We start from the raw sequence: 23954 nt of genomic DNA, 5'->3' as shown, positions 1-23954 counted from the left end.
GACAGATTTTATTTCTATCGTTTGTTCCTCAGATCTTTATACCAACTTGCATCTGTGTGGGAAGTATGTAGAGTGAATGGGTATAACTATAACTTGTTCTTAGGAAAAATTCTAGGACTAGATAGTAGATAGGTAGGTAAGAGATCAAGAAGGACAATTTAGACTAATAATTAAGGATTTTATTGAATAGATGGGCAGGGGATTAACTTGTCCCCTTAGGGAGAAAGGAAGCATCTGTGACATTAGAAACTGCCACATTTAAGGAGTTGGTGGAAGATAACCATGAAGGAGCCCAAGAAGTAAGCAAAGAATGAGGAGAGAATGGATATTTTGGGAGCCAGGGAACAACTTTTGAGAAGAAGGGAATGGTTATCAATGATAAATGTTAGTGGGAAAAGAAGTGTTCAATCTATCCATTGGTTTCCTTTCAAACGGGGTAAGATCAGGATGCCATTCCTCATTGTGTAATGTCTCTTTCTAAATTTGCAGATTTTAGGAAAGAGGCTTCAAATCTAAAATTACCAAAGGTAAACGGTGAGTAAGAACTTTGTATGTGAGAACATTTTCAATAATAAGAGGTATTTTATAGAATAATTTCCAAGTATCAATGTATTTCTAATCTTTCCTGCCCACTTCAGCCACAAGCATGTTACCTCCCCCTATTTATAACTCTTTTAACATTTCCTGTTGTTATTAGGATAAAAATTAAAATCTTCCATGCCCTATCTTTCTAGTGTTATTTTGTACCATTATCCTTGCTTTCTGTACTTCAACTAAATTGACTTTACTTTAGTTCCTTAGATACTCCCCTTTCCTCCCACCACAAGACTTTTGCATATTCTATTCCCTGGAATATTCTTCCCTGATCCTCTTTGCCTACTGTTGTAATCCGTTTTGTGTTGCTGTAACAGAATACCACAGACTGGATAATTTGTAAAAAAAAAAAAAAAAAAAAAAAAAAAAAAAAAAAAAAAAAAAGAGAGAGATTGAGAGAGAGAGAAAGATTCATTTATTACAATTCTAGAGGCTGGGAAATCCAAGGTCAAGAGGCCCACATCTAGTGAGGGCCTTATTGCTGTGTCATACTATGGCAGAAGGCAGAAGGGCAAGAAAGTTTGAGAGAGCAAGAGAGCAAGAGGAGACTGAACTTACTTTTATAATAAGCCCATTCTTGCAATAACTGAATCACTGATATTAATCTATTCATGCGGGCAGAGCCTTTGTGACTTAATCACCTCTTATTAGGCCCGACTTGTCAACACTGTTGCATTGGGGATTAAGTTTTCGGCACATAAACTTTGGGGGACACAATCAAGCCATAGCATTCCACCCCGGCCCTCAAAATTCATGCCCTTTTCACGTGCAAAATACATTCATTCCATCTCGGTAGCCCCAAAAGTCTTAACTTGTTTCTGTGTCAACTCAAAAGTCCAAATTCCAGAGTCTCATCTTTGTCAGATGGGTGAGACTCAAGGCACAATTCATCTTGAGGCAAATTCTCCTCCAGCTGTAAGCCTGTGAAATTAGCAAGTTGCATGCTTCCAAAACACAGGCATAGGATAGACATATCCATTCCAGGAGGGAGAAATGAGTGAGAAGAAAGGGATAATTGGTCCCAAGTAAGTCCGAAACCAAAAAGGGAAAACAACATTAAGTCTTAAACCTGGAGAATAATCTCTTTTGACTCCATGAGTCAATTATAGAAAAGCCTATCATCAGTGGTCAGTATAGGTCAGATCTTTTTGTTTCCTTTGTTATATGCTCTTATTAAATTCTGTCCATTTCATAGCACTTATTTCATATTATAAATACCCATTTTTGTTTTTGATTATTTGATTGATATCTCTTCCTCCCACTTGCCTGGTATCATTGGGCCAAAGAATATGTCTCCACTTTGCTTACCATCGTATCTCCAGGACCTAGCACAGTCCTGGCTCTTATTAAACTCTTAAAGATAATTGATATTAACTCCTGATACTTATGTAATATTTACTATGCTGTTGTTCCAAATCTTTTGTTATTAACTCATAATCATGAATATTTATTGAATGAATGACTGAGTAGATCTGTCTTCTTATCTCTTCAGACGCACCCTTTATCACTTCTGTGTTTGTATTTATTCTGCAGTCATACTACTTAGCATAATTTAAATTGGCTCTATTTGTTTTTGCATTTATTTGCATATACTGTTTCCTTTGGATACATTCCCTGACAGACAAACTGACAATTCCCCCCCAAATTCAGCTCAAATGTCATTTCTCATGCCCTAAGACTTCCTTCCCAGAGTTCAGCACTTATTAAATCTAGGTTAGGTAAACCTTCTCAGTGCTTCCATAATTTTGTGTATTTTTCTCATATCACTTACTATATGACATATTATAATTTTGTTTATAGATATGACAGATTTAGTCTCCTTCATCAAGGAATTTACTTGAAACTCTTTGATACGAGGGACTGACTGAATATTTTATTGTTGATCTTAGAAGTTGTAAAATAACTGTTAGTAGAATGAATGTAGGTCTCAGATGATATTGTGATGTTCTTTCCAAGTGATCTCCATGAAGGTATAGATCTCCTGGTGTAATGCAACAATTTTCAGCATATGGAAACATAGACAACTTCATTTGGGGGTTGAGGGAAAAAAGGATTGAGAAATGGTACAGATGAAAAACTAGGCTGGGTGTGGTGTCTCATGCTTGTAATCTCAGCACTTTGGGAGGCTGAGGCTGGTGGATCACTTGAGCTCAGGAGTTTGAGACCAGTCTGGCCAACATGGCAAAACCCCATCTCTACTAAGAATATAAAAAAATTAGCCATGTATGGTGGCATGCGCCTGTAATCCCAGCTACTCAGGAGGCTGAGTCAGGAGAATGGTGTGAACCAGGAAGCAGAGTTTGCAGTGAGCTAAGATAGCACCACTGCACTCCAGCCTGGGTGACAGAGTGAGACTCCATCTCAAAAACAAAAACAAACAAACAAAAAACAGAAAAATTAAAAACCACATAATGATTATGCTTTATATTTTAAATTGGTGTGAGATCAACAGGACTGCCCCATGTGGTTATACGGGTTGTGCTTTGCACAAAGGTGCCTGTTGAGAGAGCATAAATGGAGGCTGAAATGCAGTTCATACTCCAAGCCTTGAACCTCTGTGCTGGATTGCAGTTGCCTACTGAGAGGTACCCTTTTTTTGTAACTAATGCATAGAGAGGAGGTGCCTTTTCCCAATTCACACAAAAGCACAGTGTGAACTATCTGAGGCCCTGGGGATCAAGAGCTTCAATCTCAAATTTTAGCCTTTATTTACATCATCAAGTGGTAGAAATCTTTAGATCTACATGTACAGGGAGGCATGTAGCTCATTCAGTTTCTAATGGATGAATGAATGAAGATAAAGTCTTATTATAATACATGTCAGTAGCCCATCGTATTATTCTCTTTGTCGTAAAGTTTTTTCGTTTCAAGTGCTGCTTGAGGGAAGTGGGCCCTCAGTTACAAATAGAAAATATTGTGTTTCCTTTGGAGACATTTTGGTTCAGATAAATATTTAATTTGAGGTTTACCTATGGTAAATTTTGGACAAATTATTTTGAATGTTTTTTACACCATAATAGCTTGTATACATTTATCTTTGTAGAGATTAAAGAAGTTGCTAACATCTTGTCACATGTTGATAATGGCAAGATTGGTGTACCTGATTTGGAGCATGCCTTGAAATGTTTGAATGTTAATTTAACTGAGGAGGACTTCAATGGAGCCCTTAACTGTTGTAACGTCAGTGGTGAGCATTTTTTTGGCCTGAGATTCTTTTCATTTTTTTTCTACTTATGAAAAATAGTCTTAGAGTATACCTATAAGGATAATATACTAATGGGAGTCATTTTTCTGTTGGAGGCTTAGGTTGATACAAATTGGAGCCAAACCACTCTACTAATTTAAATATTTATTGAACATATCTATTCATACTCATATGGATACTATACGTGCTTATTTAGAAATTTACCTTTCATTACTTATAAGCATGGGTGGAAAAATACCATAAATTGTATAATAAAATAAAAACATGACAATAGCAGCTTATTTTGATATGCAGTCTTTTTCAGAGGAGATCCGCTTTCATTTGTTTTTTTACAGTACTTGCTCCATTTTGATTTTTAACCAAATAAAATATCTGAGGGCTCACTACATTTAAAAATAAGTTATTTAGTTTTAGTGATTGTTTTCAAATAGTCCACATTTACCTTTGTTTTCTGTCTTTGACTGCATGTAATACGTACTTGATCTCCTTTCCTATACACATTTACTTTTAGGAAGTCAAATCATTTGGGAATACTTCTAGAAGCTGCTGAGTTCTGTTGGTTTTTGGTGAACTTTTATTTTGGGCTTATCTTAACCAATTTGTGTCTTTGGGAATCCTGTGAGTCCTAGGTTTAAGAATACCTCTCCAGTACAGTTTAGTTATTGATTTTGCCAGGTTCCCCAGATTGTTATTCACCTAGGTCAATTTTTATGTTTTGACCTCAGTTTTCTCACACCATCAGACTGGTATAAATTTAGACTTCACACCCACATGAGATGCATACTGGGCCTTCAGTTTATCACAAGAGATTGTTTTTTCCCCTGTCTCTCTGAATTGGGAAGATTTAGGCCTCCTTGTTTATTTGAGTCAATAAATATAATATTTTAATCTCTTTTTTAAAAAACCAGGATTGAAACCCTTTAAGCATTTCAGTTTTATTTGATATCTAAGTTCCTACTCTTATTTATGTGGGCTCGAATCTTTTTTTTAATGACTCTGTATGAGCATTTAAATCAAGCACCTAGCCATTTTTGGGTCTCATCTCTATCCCAAAGATAGTTTTAGTGTTAGTACTCAATGCTTAGCATTCTGGACCTCAGTTCCCAGTTAACTCTTTGTTATTTCCTTCATATGACTCAGTCACACATTCATGGAATGTTACATGTTATAGAGTGTCTCTAGGGATTTGTAGTGGGATGGTTTCTGCACTACCCAGGTCTGCCATTTTGTTTAAACTCAAAGTCTCCTTAATATAATTACAGCCCTAGATTGTCTGCTGTGTCACATTATTGCACGTTACTTCACGTGTGACTGTGTGTGTGTGTGTGCATGCGTGTGTGTGTGTGTACGTGTACATGTGCATGTATGTGTGTATTCTATCTAATAACATCGTCTCCTCTGGCCTTAGACTGCATAAATTCAAACACAACCTCTAACACTTCCTGACTTTGTGACCTGGACAAATTATTTAGTTTCCATTTGCTTTCATCTTTCAAAAATAGGCATGCAAAGAGTACCCACATCATAGAATTATTATGAAGATTACATGATTTAATATGTGTAAAACACCATAAAAGGGTGCCTAGTATATATAAGGAGCTAAAAAATGTTAGCTATTGTTTGCTAGTAATATTATTAACTGTTCACTGGGTGATTTTAAAAAGTGTTAAAAGTTCTCTTGAAATAGTTTCAATCATTTGAGCTAGAGTGAAATTTTAGCTAACTATTGTAAATTGGTCTTTATTTCATGTGCCGACTCAGTATCAGGTTTTTAATGTCAGCATTTTTGACTTTGATCTTTCAGATAATATGGAGGTGGATTTAAAAGATTTCTTAATTAAAATGAAAGAAAGTCCACATTTCCAAAAGTCCAAAGGTAAGTGAATACTTCTTGTTCAAGAGAATGGCTAGAAAATAAATATTTAAAAATGACATTTAAAAATGACTATCTGGATTTCAAGTTTTTAGTTTTCAGTCTTTCTAGTTTTAAAAAGGATTTCAAGCCACTTATGATGTATAGTATGAATAATAATATAAAAATAAGTGAAGAAAATTGGGCAAAGATATAATGAGGGGGAAAACAAGGCAAGGTTAAAAAGATTAATATGTGCAAGGTCCTTTCTCAAAGGTAGTTAGGTTTTTCTTCAATGACTTCTGGATCTGTGAATTAAATCATGTATGGAATTGGATGAGGGACCACCAGTTTTTGTGAAATCTTAAGTCGTGCCGCTGGAGTTTTCAGATGTACACAACTGGACTGCCCATCTATTTCAGTTATAGAAATCCTAACTTCAGTTAATCAGTCCTTCTAAATCCCTGCAGTGTCAATCCCTGTATTATTCTTAATACCACACTATCTATGTTGTCCTTGACACATTGTCCTTGACAAAATGACACATCATTTTGTCCTTGCTATTTAAAGACTTCTACTTGGCCTCTGTCCCTGAGGTTTGTCTTATTCTTTCTGAAATTAGGGAGACCATTTCAACACCAACATATTTTCCTAACCCCCAAGTCTGCAGAGAACACCTACCAAAGAACTCTTCATGAATGCAGACACCCTTATCAATGGCATATTTCTAAATGCTTTGATGAAACAAATTTCTTTGTATCACATTTTTTACACTTTAATATCTCTAAAATTGGATGCCTTATAGTATTTTTAATTAGATGTAGCTTTTAAAATTTAGACATAATTCATATACCATAAATTTCACCCTTTTAAAGTGTACTGTTCAGTGATTTTTAGTATATTCAGAAAGTTGTGCAACCATCACTTTCTAATTCCAAAACATTTTCTTGACCCCAAAAGAAACTCTGTACCTGTGAGCAATTATTCTCCATTTCCATCTCTCTCTAACTACTGACGACTATGAATCTACTTTCTGTCTGTATGAATTTGCCTCTTTTGAACATTTCATATAAATGTAATCATATTGTATTTTTTTGTGTCTAACTTCTTTTATGTAGCATATGCTTTCTTTCTCTTTTTTTTTTAACTTTTATTTTAGATTCAGGGGGTACACGTGCAGGCTTGTTATCTGGGTATATTGTGTGGTGCTAAGGTTTGGGATATGAATGATCCCATCACCCAGGTACTGAGGATAGTATGCAATAGTTAGTTTTACAACCTTTTCCCCTCCTCCCTCTCCCCTCCTCTGGTAGTCCCCACTTTCAATTGTTGCCATCTTTCTGTTCACGAGTACCCAATATTTAGCTCACACTTGTAAGTAAGAGCATGCAGTATTTGGTTTTCTGTTTCTGTGTTAATGCACTTAGGATAATGGCCTCCAGCTATATCCATGCTGATGGTATATGTTTTCAAAGTTCATTTATATTGACTCTTGAACAATGTGGGGGTTAGGGGCACCTTCTAGATAATATGGAGGGCAGACTGGATTAAGAAAATGTGGCACATATACCCCCATGGAATACTATGCAGCCATAAAAAAGGATGAGTTCGTGTCCTTTGTAGGGACATGGATGCAGCTGGAAACCATCATTCTCAGCAAACTATCGCAAGAACAGAAAACCCAATACCACATGTTCTCACTCATAGGTGGGAATTGAACAATGAGATCATTTGGACACAGGAAGGGGAACATCACTCGCCGGGTCCTATTGTGGGGAGCGGGGAGGGGAGAGAGATAGCATTAGGAGATATACCTAATGTAAATGATGAGTTAATGGGTGCAGCACACCAACATGGCACATGTATACATATGTAACAAACCTGCACTTTGTGCACATGTACCCTAGAACTTAAAGTATAATAATAAAAAAAAAAGATTGCTTAATGAAAATGAAAGAAAGTCCACATTTGGATACTTTTGCTTCAAGAGACTGGCTGGAAAATGAGTGGCTGCACAGTCAAAAATTCATGTATAATTTCAGACTCCCCTGAAACTTAATTACTAATAGTCTACTGTTGACTGGAAGCTTTATCAATAACATAAATGATTAACATGTATCTTTATGGCGTATGTGTGTATATATATATAAAATACTGTTTCTTACAATAATGCAACTAGAGAAAAGAAAATATTATTAATAAAATAAGATAGAATATCTTGACTGTTCATTAAATGTAAGTGGATCATCATCCTCATCCTCATCATCTTCAAGTTGAGTAGGAAGAGGAGGAAGAGGAGTTGGGTTTGTTATCTCAGGAGTGGGAGAGATGGAAGAGGTGGAGGAGGTAGAAGAGGAGGCAGAAGAGGCAAGGACACTTGGTTTAACTTTATGGAAATACATCATAATTTCTTGTCTGACGTTATTGGCTTTTCATTTCTCTAAAAATGTTTCTGTCTGATACCAGTCTTTCACTGTTTGCTTTAGTTTCAGTGTCCATATCATAGAAGGGTCCATATCATAAAATAAGTCAAAGCAGTCTTGAATAATTGGAACCCTTCTACCAGATTGTCAATTTGTTTCCTTGCATTGCTTCTTCTATGTCTTCTTCCTTGTCATCTGGCACTGGTTTGGGAGTATTCATTTCTATCAAATCATCTTCAGTTAATTCTTCTGGTGTGGTGTATATTCTCTTGAATTTCTCCCAATAGCCACATCTTGAAACCTTTCACCCTTTGCCATTTTTTTTTTCTCACCATTTCCACAATCTCTCTCATGATCTTGTTTAGCTCTGTTATAAATCCTGTGCAGTCATGCACAACATCTGGACACAGCTTTCTCCAGTAGTATTTGGGGCTTGATGTGGCATCCTACTGAAGCCTTTCATATTCTCTCTGTCAGGATTTTCTTCCACAGTGTTGACAATTCTTTCCATAGAGTACCGTGTGTAATGAGTCTTTAAAGGTTCTTATGACCCCCTAATGTAGAGGCTAATATCATATTTGGAGCCAAGTGGACCACTTCAATGCCTTTGGTGTTGAATTCATAGAGTTTTGGGTGGCCAGAGGCATTGTCCAATATCAAAAGAACTTTAAAAGGCAGTCTCATCCTTGCTTCAGGGACAAAGCATTGATGGAACCAATCTAGAAAAAGCATTCTGGTTTTCCAAACCTTCTTGTTATACAATCAAAAGATGGGAGCAGGTGTGTATTTTTTCCCTTCAAGGCTTGAGGGTTAGCAGCTTTATGGATCAGGGCAGTCCTGATTTTAAACCTAACTGCATTTGCACAAAACATTAGAGCTAGCTTACCCTTCTTAAATCGTGGTGCTTGCTTCTCTTCTCTACTAATAAATGTCCTTTGTGGCATTATTTTCCAGAATAGAGTGCTTTTGTCTGCATTAGAAACCTGTTCTGGGATATATACTTTCTCCTCAATGATTTTCTGGAGACATGTGTATTCAAATCCTTTATCCATTTTAAAATCAGGCTTTTTATTGTTGAGTTGTGAGAGTTATTTATATGTTCTGGATATTAGACCTTTATCAGATAGATAATTGCAAATATTTTTTCACATTTTGTTAGTTGTCTTTTTTCTTTCCTGATGTCCTTTGAAGAATAAATGATTTTGAATTTGGTAAAGTTCAATTTATACTTTCTTTTGTTGCTTCTTTTGATGTCATAAAGATAATCCAAACTCCTGAAGGTTTACACCCAAGTTTTCTTCTAGTTTTAGCTCTTTTATTTGAATCCTTAATAAATTAGAGTTAATTTTTGTATGTGGTGTGAGATGACAGTCCATTTTTACCTTTTTTAGTCCAGATATTCAGTTGTCCTAGCATCAGTTGTTGAAAACATTGTTCTTTCTCCACTGAATGATTTTGGTACCCTTAGAGAAAATCAATTGATCATAAATGTATGGGTTTATTTCTGGACTCTCAATTCTATTCCTTTTATATTTATTCTATCCTTATATCAGTTTTTGATTGCTATAGCTTTGTTTAAAGTAATAACCTAAACAGTAATTTTTAACCAGAGCAGGGTAACTAGAATTATCTGTAAAGCTGGTTCACCTGGTTCTATCTGTATATGATGAAATAGCTTGTATTTTATAGAATAACTATAAAATCTGGTAAAAAATAAGCAACATAAGCAATCAGCACAACTGTTTAAGGGCAATGGGCAGTAACCAAGCCTGTCAGGATTTGTGGGGCCATAGGATAAACACAAAGAAAACCATATTTAAGAACATGAGCGTAAAATGGCTGAAAACCAACTACAAAGAGAAAATCCTAAAAGCCACCAGTGAAAAGTTATACATTATTTTCTAAGGAGCAAAAAAATTATTGATGGCTGGGTGTGGTGGCTTATGCCTATAAATCCCGGTACTTTGGGAGGCCATGGGGGGAGGATTGTTTGAGGCCAGGAGTTTGAGACCAGCCTGGGCAACATGGCAAGACCCTGTCCCTAAAAAAAATTTAAAAATAAGCCAGGTGTGATGGCACATGACTGTAGTCCCAGCTACTCAGGAAGATAAGACAGGAGGATCGCTTGAGCCCAGGAGTTCAAGGTTGCTGTGAGCTGTGATCACGCTGCTGCACTCCAGCCTGGGTGACAGAACGAGATCCCATCTCTAAATAATGATGATAATAATAATAATAAATATTTGTAGCTTTCTTTACATAAAATTTTTACAAAATTATCATTGGAGGAGCCTAGCTTAGTTCATGAGTCGATAGTTTATTGGTTATTACTGTTCAGGAGTTACAGTGCTGGTGAAATGCACCTGTCTTTCAGAATGCTGTGGTCCATCTCTGATGAATGCCATCGACAATGGAATAACATTGAAAACTAAACTTTTTTAAAGGCTGTGAACATCGTATTCTATATTAAAATATCTTTTAAAAATGAAATAATATCTTAAGAAAAAACAGAAAGTTCACTACCAAGAGATCTACATATAAGAAATGTTACCAATATCAGGAATGAAAAAAGGGACATAACTATGGAGTGCACAGACATAAAAAGATACTAATTATACTTTTATACCAATGCATTTGAAAATTTTAATGAAAAGAACAAATTCCTTGAAAAACTCAACTTACCAAAAGTAGCTGAAGAATAATTATAAAATCTGAAGAGTAACTCCAGATGGCTTCATTGGTAAGTTATTTTAAAATTTAAAAAGGGCCAGGCGCGGTGGCTCAAGCCTGTAATCCCAGCACTTTGGGAGGCCGAGACGGGCGGATCACGAGGTCAGGAGATCGAGACCATCCTGGCTAAACCAGTGAAACCCCGTCTCTACTAAAAAAAAAAATACAAAAAAAAAAAAAAACCAAAAAACTAGCCGGGCGAGGTGGCGGGCGCCTGTAGTCCCAGCTACTCGGGAGGCTGAGGCAGGAGAATGGCGTGAACCTGGGGGGCGGAGCTTGCAGTGAGCCGAGATCGCGCCACTGCACTCCAGCCTGGATGACAGAGTGAGACTCCGTCTCAAAAAAAAAAAAAAAAAGAAAAAGAAAAAGAAAAAAAAAAATTTAAAAAGGATATAGTACCATTCTTACATAAACTCCTTCAGAGTTTAGAAGCAGGAAGAATATGTCCAACCTCGTTTTATGAGGCCTATGTAATCTTCATATAAAAACCTTACATGAGGACCAAATTATAATTCGGTCCCCATCATGACCACAAATGGGAAAAGCTTTAATAAAATAGGATCAAATGAAATCTAGTGATATATAAAAAGGAAAGATATATCGCAAGTTGAGTTATTTTTAGGAGGGCAGTATTGGTATTAATTAACAAAAATTGAAGTGTAATTCTCCATATTACAAAATAAAGGAGGAAGAAAAATTATCTTAACAGATGTAGAAAACATATTTGATCAAATTCAACACCCTTTCATATTAAGGGGTACTTACAGAAACCTACAACAATCATGTTTAAAGGAAAATTTTAAATTCTTGCCCACGGAGATTGGGAATGAGACAAGAATGTCTACTATCATCACTTCTGTTCAACAGTGTATGAAAGTCCTAGCCAGTACCACAGGCAAAACAGAATAAGAAAGATAAGAATTAAAAGAGAAGAAATAGAACTTCCATTATTCATTGGCAATATAATTAATAGGCAGAAAAACATGAAACTATACACTGGTTATTATATTATTGTATTTCAGTTAATGAACAAATTTACCAGAGCTGCTTGATACATGATCAATTTAAAATTATAATTCTATGTTCAAAAATTGTATTTCTGTAGTTTGCCACAAACAATTATAAAATGAAAATAAAGATATGATTTGCAATGGTACAAAAAAGTAAATATTTAGGAGTAACTAGTGAAACAAGTTTATAATTTTTAAACAGAAAACTACAAAACAATTTGACAAAATTTAAAGAAAAACCTAAATAAATGGAGAGATACATTATGTTTTGTAGTTTCAATATGCTTTCGGTTATCACCAATTTGAGCTATATATTCAATGCAATCCCAATCAAAAGTCTAGCATAATTTTATAGAAACTGACAATCTGATTTTAAATATGAGAATAAATGCAAAGGACCAAAATAGCCAGGGCAAAGTTCAAGAAGACAAAGTTGTAAAACTCACGTTGCTTTACATCAAGATTTATAACAAAGTTACTGTAATTAAGACAGTGTGGTATTGACACAGAAACCAATAGAGTAGAATACAGAGTCCAGAAAGAGATCTACACATAATATGCCCATCTCCTTTACAACAAAGGTACCACTGCAGTGGAGCAAGGAAAGGATGGCCTTTTAAATAAATGAGGTTATTTCAATTGAATGTTCATTTATAAAAAAGTTAATCCTGGTACCTTCTTTATAGCATTCACAAAATATGTATCATTTTGCTAAAAATGATATTACCAGGACAATTAGCAGAATGTGAATGGGTTTGAGAATTAGATGGCATTATTGTATCAATGTAATAATTTCCTAATTTTGATGATTGTATTTTTATTATGTAGGAGAATGTTCTCGTTGGAGAAAATACACAATAATATAGTTAATGGTGAGGGGGCATTTTGTTGGCTATTTACATTCAGATATTTCAGATAAAATTTTGTACTGTACTTGCAACTTTTCTGAGGGTTTGAGATTGTTTAAAAATAAAAAAGTTAAAGAATTTTTTTAAAGGGTTGCCAATTGGTGATGCGTATACGGAAAATAACATTGTAGTCAAATTTTAGGTACCTGGATATTGTTAGGTAATTTCACTTCTTTGGATTTTAGATCATTTTCCACATGAGTGGTTTGGTCTCAAAAGTCTCTAAGTTCACTGATGTAAATTGAACTTTTCGCCTTAAATATTTCACATTTTAAAAAGTTGTATAGGTTTACTATCATAAGAACTTAATGGATAAATAACCTTATTATATAATGTGGATTACTATAGTAATTACTGGCCCTGAAAAATTAGATATATTCTCTTACTCTCAGTTTTCTTTTCCTCAAAATAAGGATAATAATGCCTATATCATATGACAGTTGTAAGAATTAAGCAAAACCATTTCCCTGTAGTAGCTACTGATTAAAAAGTTACAAAGTCAAGAGATGCGAAATGTAAATATATCACATTTTTATTAAATCAATAGATTTCCTTTTCGAAAATTCAGTGCTATAAATTGAATTTTATGCCTCCTATATATTACATTTTGAAAAATTGAGTAGGTTCAGAATTAGAACACAATTGGCCAATAACTTTGTTAATGGCATAGGTTACCATAGTAATTACTGTCTGAGTGCTACTGGAAAAATAATGTAAGTTTTCTTATTATCCTTTTCTTCTTTAGAATATCAATGGAATTTGAAACACATTTTGCTTTTATATCCAGGCATTGGAATCCTTTTCATTCAAATGGTGTAATTCCTTTTTTTTTTTTTTTTTTTTTTTTTTTTTTGAGACGGAGTCTCGCTCTGTCGCCCAGGCTGGAGTGCAGTGTCACGATCTCGGCTCACTGCAAGCTCCGCCTCCCGGGTTCACGCCATTCTCCTGCCTCAGCCTCCCGAGTAGCTGGGACTACAGGCGCCCACAACCGCGCCCGGCTAATTTTTTGTATTTTTAGTAGAGACGGGGTTTCACCGTGGTCTCGATCTCCTGACCTTGTGATCCGCCCGCCTCGGCCTCCCAAAGTGCTGGGATTACAGGCGTGAGCCACCGCGCCCGGCCCGTTAATTCCTTTTTTTAAAGAAGAGAACCTTAATGCTCAAAAGGATAATAGGCTAATAATGCTTCTATAGATGTAAGAATTGAGACCATGCCTCTGTATTAGGTAGATTACAAAGTTATAGAGTCAAGTGTGTGAAAATGTAATTCTATCACAGTTTTTGGTTAAATCAGTAGTCAGTGTTTAATTAGTAGTATTATGACTGTTCAAAATAGCTCATTGATGAGTCAGTAGTCATCTCATTACCTCCATGCCTCTTTGCATGTGCAATCTCTTGCCTCCTCTTTCTCCTGGAGTTAACAATTATCTTTTTAAAAAACTTATGTATTTTCCTATAGACCTATTACTTTTTCCCATGTTTCAGACAAAAAATTTTTGTACTGTACTTGCAACTTTTCTGAGAGTTTGAGATTGTTTAGAAATAAAAACAATGTTTAAAAGCTTTAAAAAAAGGGTTGCAAATTGGTGGTGTGTGCATGTGAAAAACAACATTGCAGTCATATTTTAAGTACTTGGATTTTTTTTTCCTACTGACCGGTTGTATGATGTTGCATAGGTAATTTCACTTCTTGGACTTTGAACATTTCTGGCACAATCATGTTTGAAATGTTAGTCAAACATTGACTATGATTTTTGAAATCATAATAAAAAATGTTTGAATATTGACATTTTCAAAATACTCAAACACAGTTTTATGTACTTTAGATGCTCTGATTTGAATTGTTTCTCCCCTACACCCACTAAACAGCTGTCATCCCAGAATTTCTCTTTAGTAGTATTCTATGGCTCACATGTTTCCTGAATCCCTGTCATGATTTACTCCTTTATTTTGCTGAAGCACATTTTGCGTTAGGTTCCAAAGTAAAACAACATGGGATATGTAATTTTTGAGTCTTTGAATGCTTCCCAATATCCATATTTTACCTTTATCTTCTTTGATTATTTGGCCAGGTATTAAATGTTAAGTCTCTAACATAGTGCTTATCATGTGGTAGTTGCCTTATAAATGGAAGGTAGTATTATTGTTGGATCACATTGGAGCATGGTTTGTGCTCTTACATCCAACCAGCTATACCTTCTATTTCACCTGTAAGTTATTTTATTTATACAATATTCTCAACTGGGGCCAGATTGACTAAGAAGTGGAAGAAGCAGCTACCCATGTCAACAAAGGACTGAAGTAGTTATTTTTCACAATATTAATATCCAGTTAATTTCTTAGAACAAAATTATGCTTATAGGTTATTTATCAGTTTAATCATTTTAAGGTAACATAACTTTAAGTTAAATAATGAAAGATAATTTTGATTTAAAGATTATTTGTAATGCTTTGCAATGATTTCAGGGCCACATATGAAGTAATATGTGGCTCAAGGGATAAAGGTTGACTACCTATATGTTTCTACTTGAAAGGCACAGTGGTTAAGAGGATGGGCTTTGGAACTATAGGGTCTGTACTTAAATCCTGTCCCTGCCACTTACTACCAATATATTATTTGGTAAGTCACTTAATTTTGCTAACCTCAGTGTTTTCATCTGAAAAGCAGGGATGAAAATGCCTATCTTGGGATTATTATAAGGACATTTGTAATTTGGTAAAGTGAAATTGCTTGGAACAGCAGCTAGCACTTAGTAAGTGCCCTGTGACTGTTAGCTATTATAATACACTCTAGTTTTTAAAACTATACAAATTGTTCCATGTAAAATTCTAGAATCAGATCTTCATATTTTATGCAACCTGAGTCTATTAAGTGATAACTAATAACATATGCTCTGTTTCTGCTGTTGAAACATTTGCTTTTGCTCTCTTTCTGCAGCTACACAGATACTCTTAGCTGCTACCCAAATTCTCCAGAATGATCTAATTGATGTCTCTGACCTCAAGACGTTATTGATGGACAAGGACCTTCATACAGCTAATGCTATACTTACTGTAATGTTAAGACATGTACCTGAACATGGTTAGTAGTTTCAATGCATCTATCTTATAAGGACCATCCTCTACCAGAGGGGTGGAAGGTCTATGGGTAAGACACACAGGGATGGAGGGTATCCAGTGGAAGCTGAAGTGGGATGACTGCTGGACACTGGTACTGCCCCTACAGGTGTGCCAACCCTGAGCTTCATTGAGCCAAACAAATGGGGAAGTCAGAGCTCATCTTATCCCTGTGTGAGTCCACTGATGGTACCTAGAGGGTGAGATTATTTTGTGAACTGACTGACATGGGCAGTGGTCAATCAGAATGCCACATGAAGAGTAAAATGGGGTCCTGGAGGCCCTTTTGGTTTTTGGAAGGTGAATTATGGTGATATCCAGGGATACCGTGGGGTGTTACACATAGTGGTGGCTCAGGGCAGCAGATATCTATAAATATAAAAAATAAATTTACTATTTTAATGACAGGTATAGCTGAATATTATCCATGATGGGTTCTTAAAATGAGTTGGGGAGTATTCTTTTTTTATGTTTTTTAGAAGAGACTTTTTCTTCCTTGAATGTTGAGTAGAATTCATGAAGCCATGTTGGCCAAGAGTTCTTTTTGTGAAAGGCTTTGGATTATTTATTTAATGTCTTTAAATGAATAGGATTAACAAGGTATTTTATTTTCTTGTTAGTTTTGGCAAGCTGTGCTTTTAGAGGAATTTGTTCATTAGATCTGCCTTTTCAAATGTATTGAATAAAGTTGTTCTCTTTTTGACATCTGACATAGCTGTAATGCTATCCTCATTTTAATTCTCAAAATTAGTGGATTGTAGCTTCTTTTTTTACCCTCGATTGAACTTCACAGAGTTTTGAATCTTATTAATCTTGTAAAAAATTCAACCTTTATCTTGATTGACCCTTTTAAAAATTTATTTCCTCTTTATTATTTTTTGCTTTTATCTTTACTGTAATGTCTACACTTGATCTTAGCCAAAAGGCTGATAAGTGATTACTATATGCTAACTTATTACAATTCTTTTATTTCTAATTTTTATGGATACATAATTATTATACACATTTATGGGGTATGTGTGACATTTTGATACAAATATACAATATATAATGATCAAATCAGGATAGTTGGGTTATCTGTCACCTCAAGCATTATCAGTTCTTTGTATTAGAAACATTCCAATTTCACTCTTTTAGTTATTTTGAAATGTAAAGTAAATTATTAACTATAGTCACTGTATTGTGCTACTGAACACCAGATCTTATTCCTTCTAACTGTATTTTGTACCCATTAACCAACCCCTTTTTTATCTCCTTCCCACTATATCCTAACATCTATTTTTTCTTTGTTTTTTTTTTTTTTTTTTTTTTTTCTTTAACTCTTTTTTTTCCTTTTTTCAGTCAACTTCCCTACGGTGAATATATCCCGATTTCTAGTGATGAATATTTAGCTCAATTATTTTAAGGATTTTTTTTGTTTGTAATACATACCTCACAGCAAAATTTCCTCAAAACATTCATTTAACTACATCCTACAAGTTTTGATATATAGTATTTTAATTATTGTTCAGGTCAAAATTTTTCTGATTTCTGTTGTCATTTCTTCTTCAACTCATGATTGTAGAAGTATGTTTCTTAATTTCCAAAAATTTGAGGTTTTATAATCATTACATCATTAATTTCTAGTTTAATTGCATTGTGGTCAATGAACATACTCTGATTTTAGTCTTTTGAAGTTTGTTGAGAGTTGATTTATTGACTATGATAATTTTGGTAAATATTTTATGTGATTGAGAAGAATATATAGTCTGCAGTTGGGTTGAGTAGGAGTGTTCTATATATTAGATCAGATTTATTGTCAAATTCAAATTTTTTTATATTCTTACTGATGTTTTATTTCTTTGTTCAATAGTTACTGAAACAGTTGTTCTAAAATCTTCTACAATTTTATACAATGATTATGTATTTGTCTACTTCTCCTTTTAATTCTGTCAGTGTTTGCTGTCTATAGTTTTTAGCCCATGTTGTTAATATGCTGACTTACAATTAAGGCTGGGCATTGTGATTCATGCCTGTAATCCCAGCACTTTGGAAGGCTGAGGCAGGCGGATCACTTGAGCTCAGGAGTTCGAGACCAGCCTGGGAAAGATGGTGAAACCCTGTCTTTACAAAAAGTACAAAAATTAGCTAGGTGTGGGCCGGGTGCGGTGGCTCACACCTGTAATCCCAGCACTTTGGGAGGCCGAAGCGGGTGGATCACGAGGTCAGGAGATCAAGACCATCCTGGGTAACACAATGAAACCCTGCCTCTACTAAAAATACAAAAAATTAGCCAGGCGTGGTGGCGGGCGCCTGTAGTCCCAGCTACTTGGGAGGCTGAGGCAGGAGAATGGTATGAACCTGGGAGGTGGAGCTTGCAGTGAACTGAGATCGCACCAGTGCATTCCAGACTGGGCGACAGAGTGAGAATCTATCTCAAAAATAAAAAATAAATAAATAAATTAGCTTGGTGTGATAGCATGGGTCTGTAGTCTCAACTACTTGGGAGGTTGAGGCAATAATTCTTGAGCCCAGGAGGTTTAGGCTGCAGTAAGCTGTATTTGTACCACTTCATTCCAGCCTGGGTGACAAAGTGAGACCCTGTCTCAAAAAAACTGATCTATCATCCAAATTAATAGAACATTTCGTTATAAAGTATTCATATTTGTTTTTAATGATGCATTTTATCTTAACATCTACCTTGATATTAGTATAGCAACATTGGCTATTTTTTCTTTTAGGGATAACGTATCTTTTTTGTCATTTTACTTTCATTCTTTCTGTATCTTTATATTTTAGATATATCTCATGAATAGTACATGGCTTTGCCAGCCTGTTATTGTCTTAAAAATTGTTTTATTTGAAATGTTTACATTTACACAAGAGTTTTAAAGATAGTACAGAGTTCCTGTGTACCCTACCCAGCTTCCCCTAATGTTAGCATCATACATAACCACGTAACATTTATTAAAACAAAGATATTAATATTGGGACAGTACTATTCATTGAACTACAGAATATATTTGGATTTCACTAATTTTCACTAATGTGCTTTAGTGTCTCAGGATGTAGTCTGGGATACCATGTTGCATTTAGTTGTCATGTCTTGTTAGCCTTCTCTAGTCTATGACAGTTTCTCAGCCTTCCTTCTATTTAGTGACCATGATACTTTGGAAGAGTATTGGTCAGATATTTTGTATAAAACCTCAGTTTGGGTTTATCTCATGACTAGCCTGGGGTTATGGGCTTTTGGGAAGAATACCCCAAAGGTAAAGTGCCCTTTTAATTGCAACATATAATACATTATATTAACATGATTTGTTACTGATGATATTAACCTTGATCACTTGAAGTGGTGTCTGCTATTTTTTTTTGTCGTAAAGTTACTGTGTTTCCCTTTTTCACAGTTTTTGTTAGATGCAAGTCACGAAGTTTAGCCCCATCCTCAAGGAGAAGAAAATTAAGCTATTCTTCTGGAGGGAGGAGTATCAAAGAATTTGTGGACATGTGTTAAAATAACCACAGTAATTAATAAATATTTTGGAGGAGGTAGTTTGAGACTGTGCAAGTGTTCTGTTTCTCCTCTAAGTTTCTCCCACTAATTTTAGCATTCATTGGCAGATGAATTGCTAGTCTGTAGCAATTATTACTGTGTTGTTCTAATGTTGATTTTCTACTTCCCTCATTCCTTCTACATTTTAAAATTATTTGAAATTCTTCGGCAGGGACGATTTATTCTTTCACTCCCATTAATTAATTAGTAATATGTCTTTTAATTAAACCATGTAGTTAACTTACACTTGTAGATTACTAAAGTATTTGGGTTTAAATCTACCATTTTACTAGTACTTTCTATTTCAGCCACCTGTTCCATATTTCCTTTTCTCTTTCCTTGTCTTTTGGATTTTTTACTTTAAAAATTACTCAATTTCTTAGACAATAGCAAAACAAATATGACAAAAATGATATAAAATCCTTTTGGGTGTGATAAGTATGTTCCTTATTTTATTGTGATTATTGTTTATTTGTGTTTACAAATATCAAAACTTTGTCAAATATCACAGAAATTGCTGTCTGGTGTGATCCAGAGCAATCAGACAAGAGAAAGAAATAAATGGCATCCAAATCAGTAAAGAGAAAGGCAAGCTGTCACTTTTCATTGATGATATGATCATGTACCCTGAAAACCATCAAGCTTCATCCAGAATGCTCCTATATCTGATAAATGAATTCAGTAAAGTTTCAGGATACAAAATCAGTGTACACAAATTAGTAGCACTGCTATACACCAACAATGACCAAGCTGAGAATCAAATCAAGAACTCAATCCCCTTCATAACAGCTACAAAAATAATAATAATAATAAATACTTAGGAATATACTGAACTAAGGAGGTGAAAGACCTCTACAAGGAAAACTACAAAACACTGCTAAAAGAGATCATCAATGACACAAATGGTCATGGATGTGTGGAATCAGTGTTGTGAAAATTACAATACTGCCAAAAGCAATCTACAGATTCAGTGCAATTCCCATCAAAGTACCATGATCATTCTTCACATAACTAGAAAAATGTCCTGAAATTCATATGGAACTAAAATATAGCCTGCATGGCCAAAGAAAGACTAAACAAAAAGAACAAATCTGGAGCATCACATTACCTGACTTCAAACTATACTGCAAGGCAACAGTTATCAAAACAGCATGGTACAGGTATAAAAATAGGCATGTAGACCAATGGGACAGAATAGGGAACCCAGAATTAAAGCCAAATACAGCCAACTGATCTTTGACAAAACAAACAAAAACATGAAGTAGAGAAAGGACACCCTATTCAACAAATGGTGTGGGGATAATTGGCAAATCACTTGTAGAAAGATGAAACTGTATCCTCATCACTCATCTTATACAAAATCAGCTCAAGATGGATGAAAGACTTAAATCTAAGATTTGAAACCATAAAAATTATAGAATATAACATTAGAAAAACTCTTCTAGACATTGGCTTAGGCAAAGAGTTCATGACCAAGAACCCAAAAGCAAATGCAACCAAAACAAAAATAAATAGATGGGACTTAATTAAACTAAAAAGTTTCTGCAAAACATAAGAAATAATCAGCAAACAGACAACCCACAGAATGAGAGAAAATATTCACAAACTCTACATCTGACAAAGGACTAATATCAAGAATCTACAAAGAACTCAAGTCAGCAAGAAAAAAACAAAACCATCAAAAAGTGGGCAAAGGACATGAATAGACAGTTCTCCAAAGAAGAAATACATGGCCAACAAACATATGAAAAAAATGCACAACATCACTATTTGTCAGGGAAATGCAAATTAAAACCACAATAAGATACCACCTTACTCCTACAAGAATGGCCATAATTAAAAAATTAAAAAATAATAGATGTCGGCATGAATGTGGTTAAAAGGGAACACTTTTACGCTGCTGGCGGGAGTGTAAACTAATAAAACCACTATGGAAAACAACATGGAGATTCCTTAAAATCTAAAAGTAGGTCTTTTGACTCCTTGGTTCAGTATATTCCTAGGGTTTTTTTTTTTTTTTTGCAGCTATTGTAAAAGGGGTTGAGTTCTTGATTTGATTCTCCACTTGGTCACTGTTGGTGTATAGAAGAACTACTGATTTGTGTGCGGTAATCTTGTGTCTGGATGCTTTGCTGAATTATTTTATCAGTTCTAGGAGCCTTCAGGAGGAGTCCTTAGGGTTTTCGAGGTAAATAATCATATCATCTGCAAATAGTGACAGTTTGACTTCCTCTTTACCAGTTTGGATGCCTTTCTTTCTCTTGTCTTATTACTCTGGCTAGGACTTCCAGTACTATGTTGAAGAGGAGTGGTGAGAGTGGGCATCCTTGTCTTGTTCCAGTTCTCAGAGGGAATGCTTTCAACTTTTTGCCATTCAGTATTATGTTGGCTGTGGGTTTGTCATAGACGGCTTTTATTACAATAAGGTATGTCCCTCATATGCCTATTTTGCTGAGGGTTTTAATCATAAAGAGATGCTAGATTTGTCAAATGCTTTTTCTGCATGGTCATGTTATTTTTGTTTTTAATTCTGTTTATGTGGTGTATCACATTTATTGACTTGTGTATGTTAAACTATCCCTGCATCCGTGGTATGAAACCCACTTAATCATGGTGGATTATCTTTTTGATATGTTGTTGGATTCTGTTAGCTAGTATTTTGTTAAGGATTTTAGCATCTATGTTGATCGAGGATATCAGTTTATAGTTTTCTTTTTCAGTTATGTCCTGTCTTGGTTTTGGTATTAGAGTGATACTGGCTTCATAGAATGAATTAGGGAGGGTTCCTTCTTTCTCTGTCTTGTGGAATAGTGTCAAAAGGATTGGTATCAATTCTTCTTTGAATGTCTACTGCTGTGAATCCCTCTGGTCCTGGACTTTTTTTTGTTGATAATTTTTAATTACCATTTCAATCTTGCTGCTCGTTATTGGTCTGTTCAGGATACCTAATTATTCCTGATTTAAGCTAGGAGACTTGTATTTTTCCAGGAATTTATCCATGTCTTCTAGGTTTTCTTATTTATGTGCACAAGGGTGTTCATAGTAGCCTTGAATGATCTTTTGTATTTCAGTGGTGTCAGTTGTAATATCTCCTGTTTTGTTTCTTAGTGGTGTTATTTGGATTTTCTCTCTTCTTGTTTTGGTTAATCTCACCAGTGGTTTATCAATTTTATTTCTCTTTTTAAAGAATCAGCTTTTTGTTTCATTTATCTTTTATATTTTTTTTGTTTCCATTTCATTTAGCTCTGGTCTGATCTTGGTTATGTCCTTTCTTCTGCTGGGTTTGGGTTTGGTTTGTTCTTGCTTCTCTAGTTCCTTGAGGTGTGACCTTAGAGTGTCAGTTTGTGCTCTTTCAGTCTTTTTGATGTAGGCATTTAAGGCTATGAACTTTCCTCTTAGCACTGCCTTTGCTGTATCCCAGTGGTTTTGATAAGTTGTGTCATTATGGTCATTCAGTTCAAAGAATTTTAAAATTTCCATCTTGATTTCATTTCTGACCCAAGGTTCATTCAGGAGCAGGTTATTTAAATTTTCATGTATTTGCATGGTTTTGAAGGTCCCTTTTGGAGTTGATTTCCAGTTTTATTCCATTGTGGTGAGAGAGAGTGCTTGATTTAATTTCAATTTTCTTAAATTTATTGAAGCTCGCTTTATGGCCTATCATATTGTCTATCTTGGAGAAAGTTCCATGCGCTGTGAATAGAACGTGTCTTCTGCAGTTGTTGGATGAAATGTTCTGCATACGTCTGTTAAATCCATTTGTTCGAAGGTATAGTTTAAGTCCATTGTTTCTTTGTTGACTTTTTGTCTTGATGAACTGTCTAGTGTTGTCAGTGGAGTATTGAAGTCTCCCACTGTTATTGTGTTGCTCTCTACCTTATTTCTTAGGTCGATTAGTAATTGTTTTGTAAACTACATATATGTGTAGAATTGTGATATTTTCCTGTTGGACAAGACCTTTACCATTATGTAATGTCCTTCTTTGTCTCTTTTAACTGCTGTTGCTTTAAAGTTTGCTTTGTCTGATATAAGAATAGCTACCTCTGCTCACTTTTGGTGTCCATTTGCATGAAATGCCTTTTTCCACCCCTTTACTTTAAGTTTATTTGAGTCCTTATGTGCTAGGTGAGTCTTCTGAAGGCAGCAGATGGTTCATTGGTGAGTTCTTACCCATTCTGCGGTTCTGTATCTTTTAAGTGGAGCATTTAGGCCTTTGACATTCAATGTTAGTATTGAAATGTGAGGAACGGTTGCATTCATCATGTTCTTTGTTGTCTGTGTACTTTGGTTTTTTTGTTTTTTGTTTTTGCTTTTCTCATATTTTTGTTTCATAGGTCCTGTGTAATTTGTGCTCAAAGACATTCTGTTTTGATGTGTTTCCAGGATTTGTTTCAAGATTTAGAGCTCCTTTTAGCAGTTTTTGTAGTGGTAATGGCAAATTCTCTTAGCATTCATTTGTCTGAAAAAGACTGTATCTTTCCTTCATATATGATGCTTGGTTTTACTGGATATAAAATTCTTGGCTGATAATTGTTTTGTTTGAGGAGGCTGAAGATAGAGCCCTAATCCCTTCTACCTTGTAGGGTT

At 35.0% G+C, this 23954-nt stretch overlaps 1 protein-coding gene across 50 annotated transcripts in view; it reads left to right on the top strand.

Annotated features, from left to right (window-relative positions):
* Positions 1-23954, top strand: part of LOC126939504 (uncharacterized) — a 557395-nt gene that overhangs the window by 90712 nt on the left and 442729 nt on the right. For all 50 annotated transcript variants that reach the window (XM_050764859.1, XM_050764858.1, XM_050764860.1 and 47 more), the window contains exons 20-23: positions 490-534; positions 3638-3781; positions 5604-5675; positions 15657-15800. In XM_050764859.1, coding sequence (XP_050620816.1) covers positions 490-534; positions 3638-3781; positions 5604-5675; positions 15657-15800 — 405 coding nt within the window. The remainder of the gene's footprint in view (positions 1-489; positions 535-3637; positions 3782-5603; positions 5676-15656; positions 15801-23954) is intronic.

The sequence above is a fragment of the Macaca thibetana genome, chromosome 16 (assembly GCF_024542745.1).
Source record: "Macaca thibetana thibetana isolate TM-01 chromosome 16, ASM2454274v1, whole genome shotgun sequence".
NCBI lineage: Eukaryota > Metazoa > Chordata > Mammalia > Primates > Cercopithecidae > Macaca > Macaca thibetana.
This window is presented reverse-complemented; position numbering and strand designations above follow the sequence as displayed.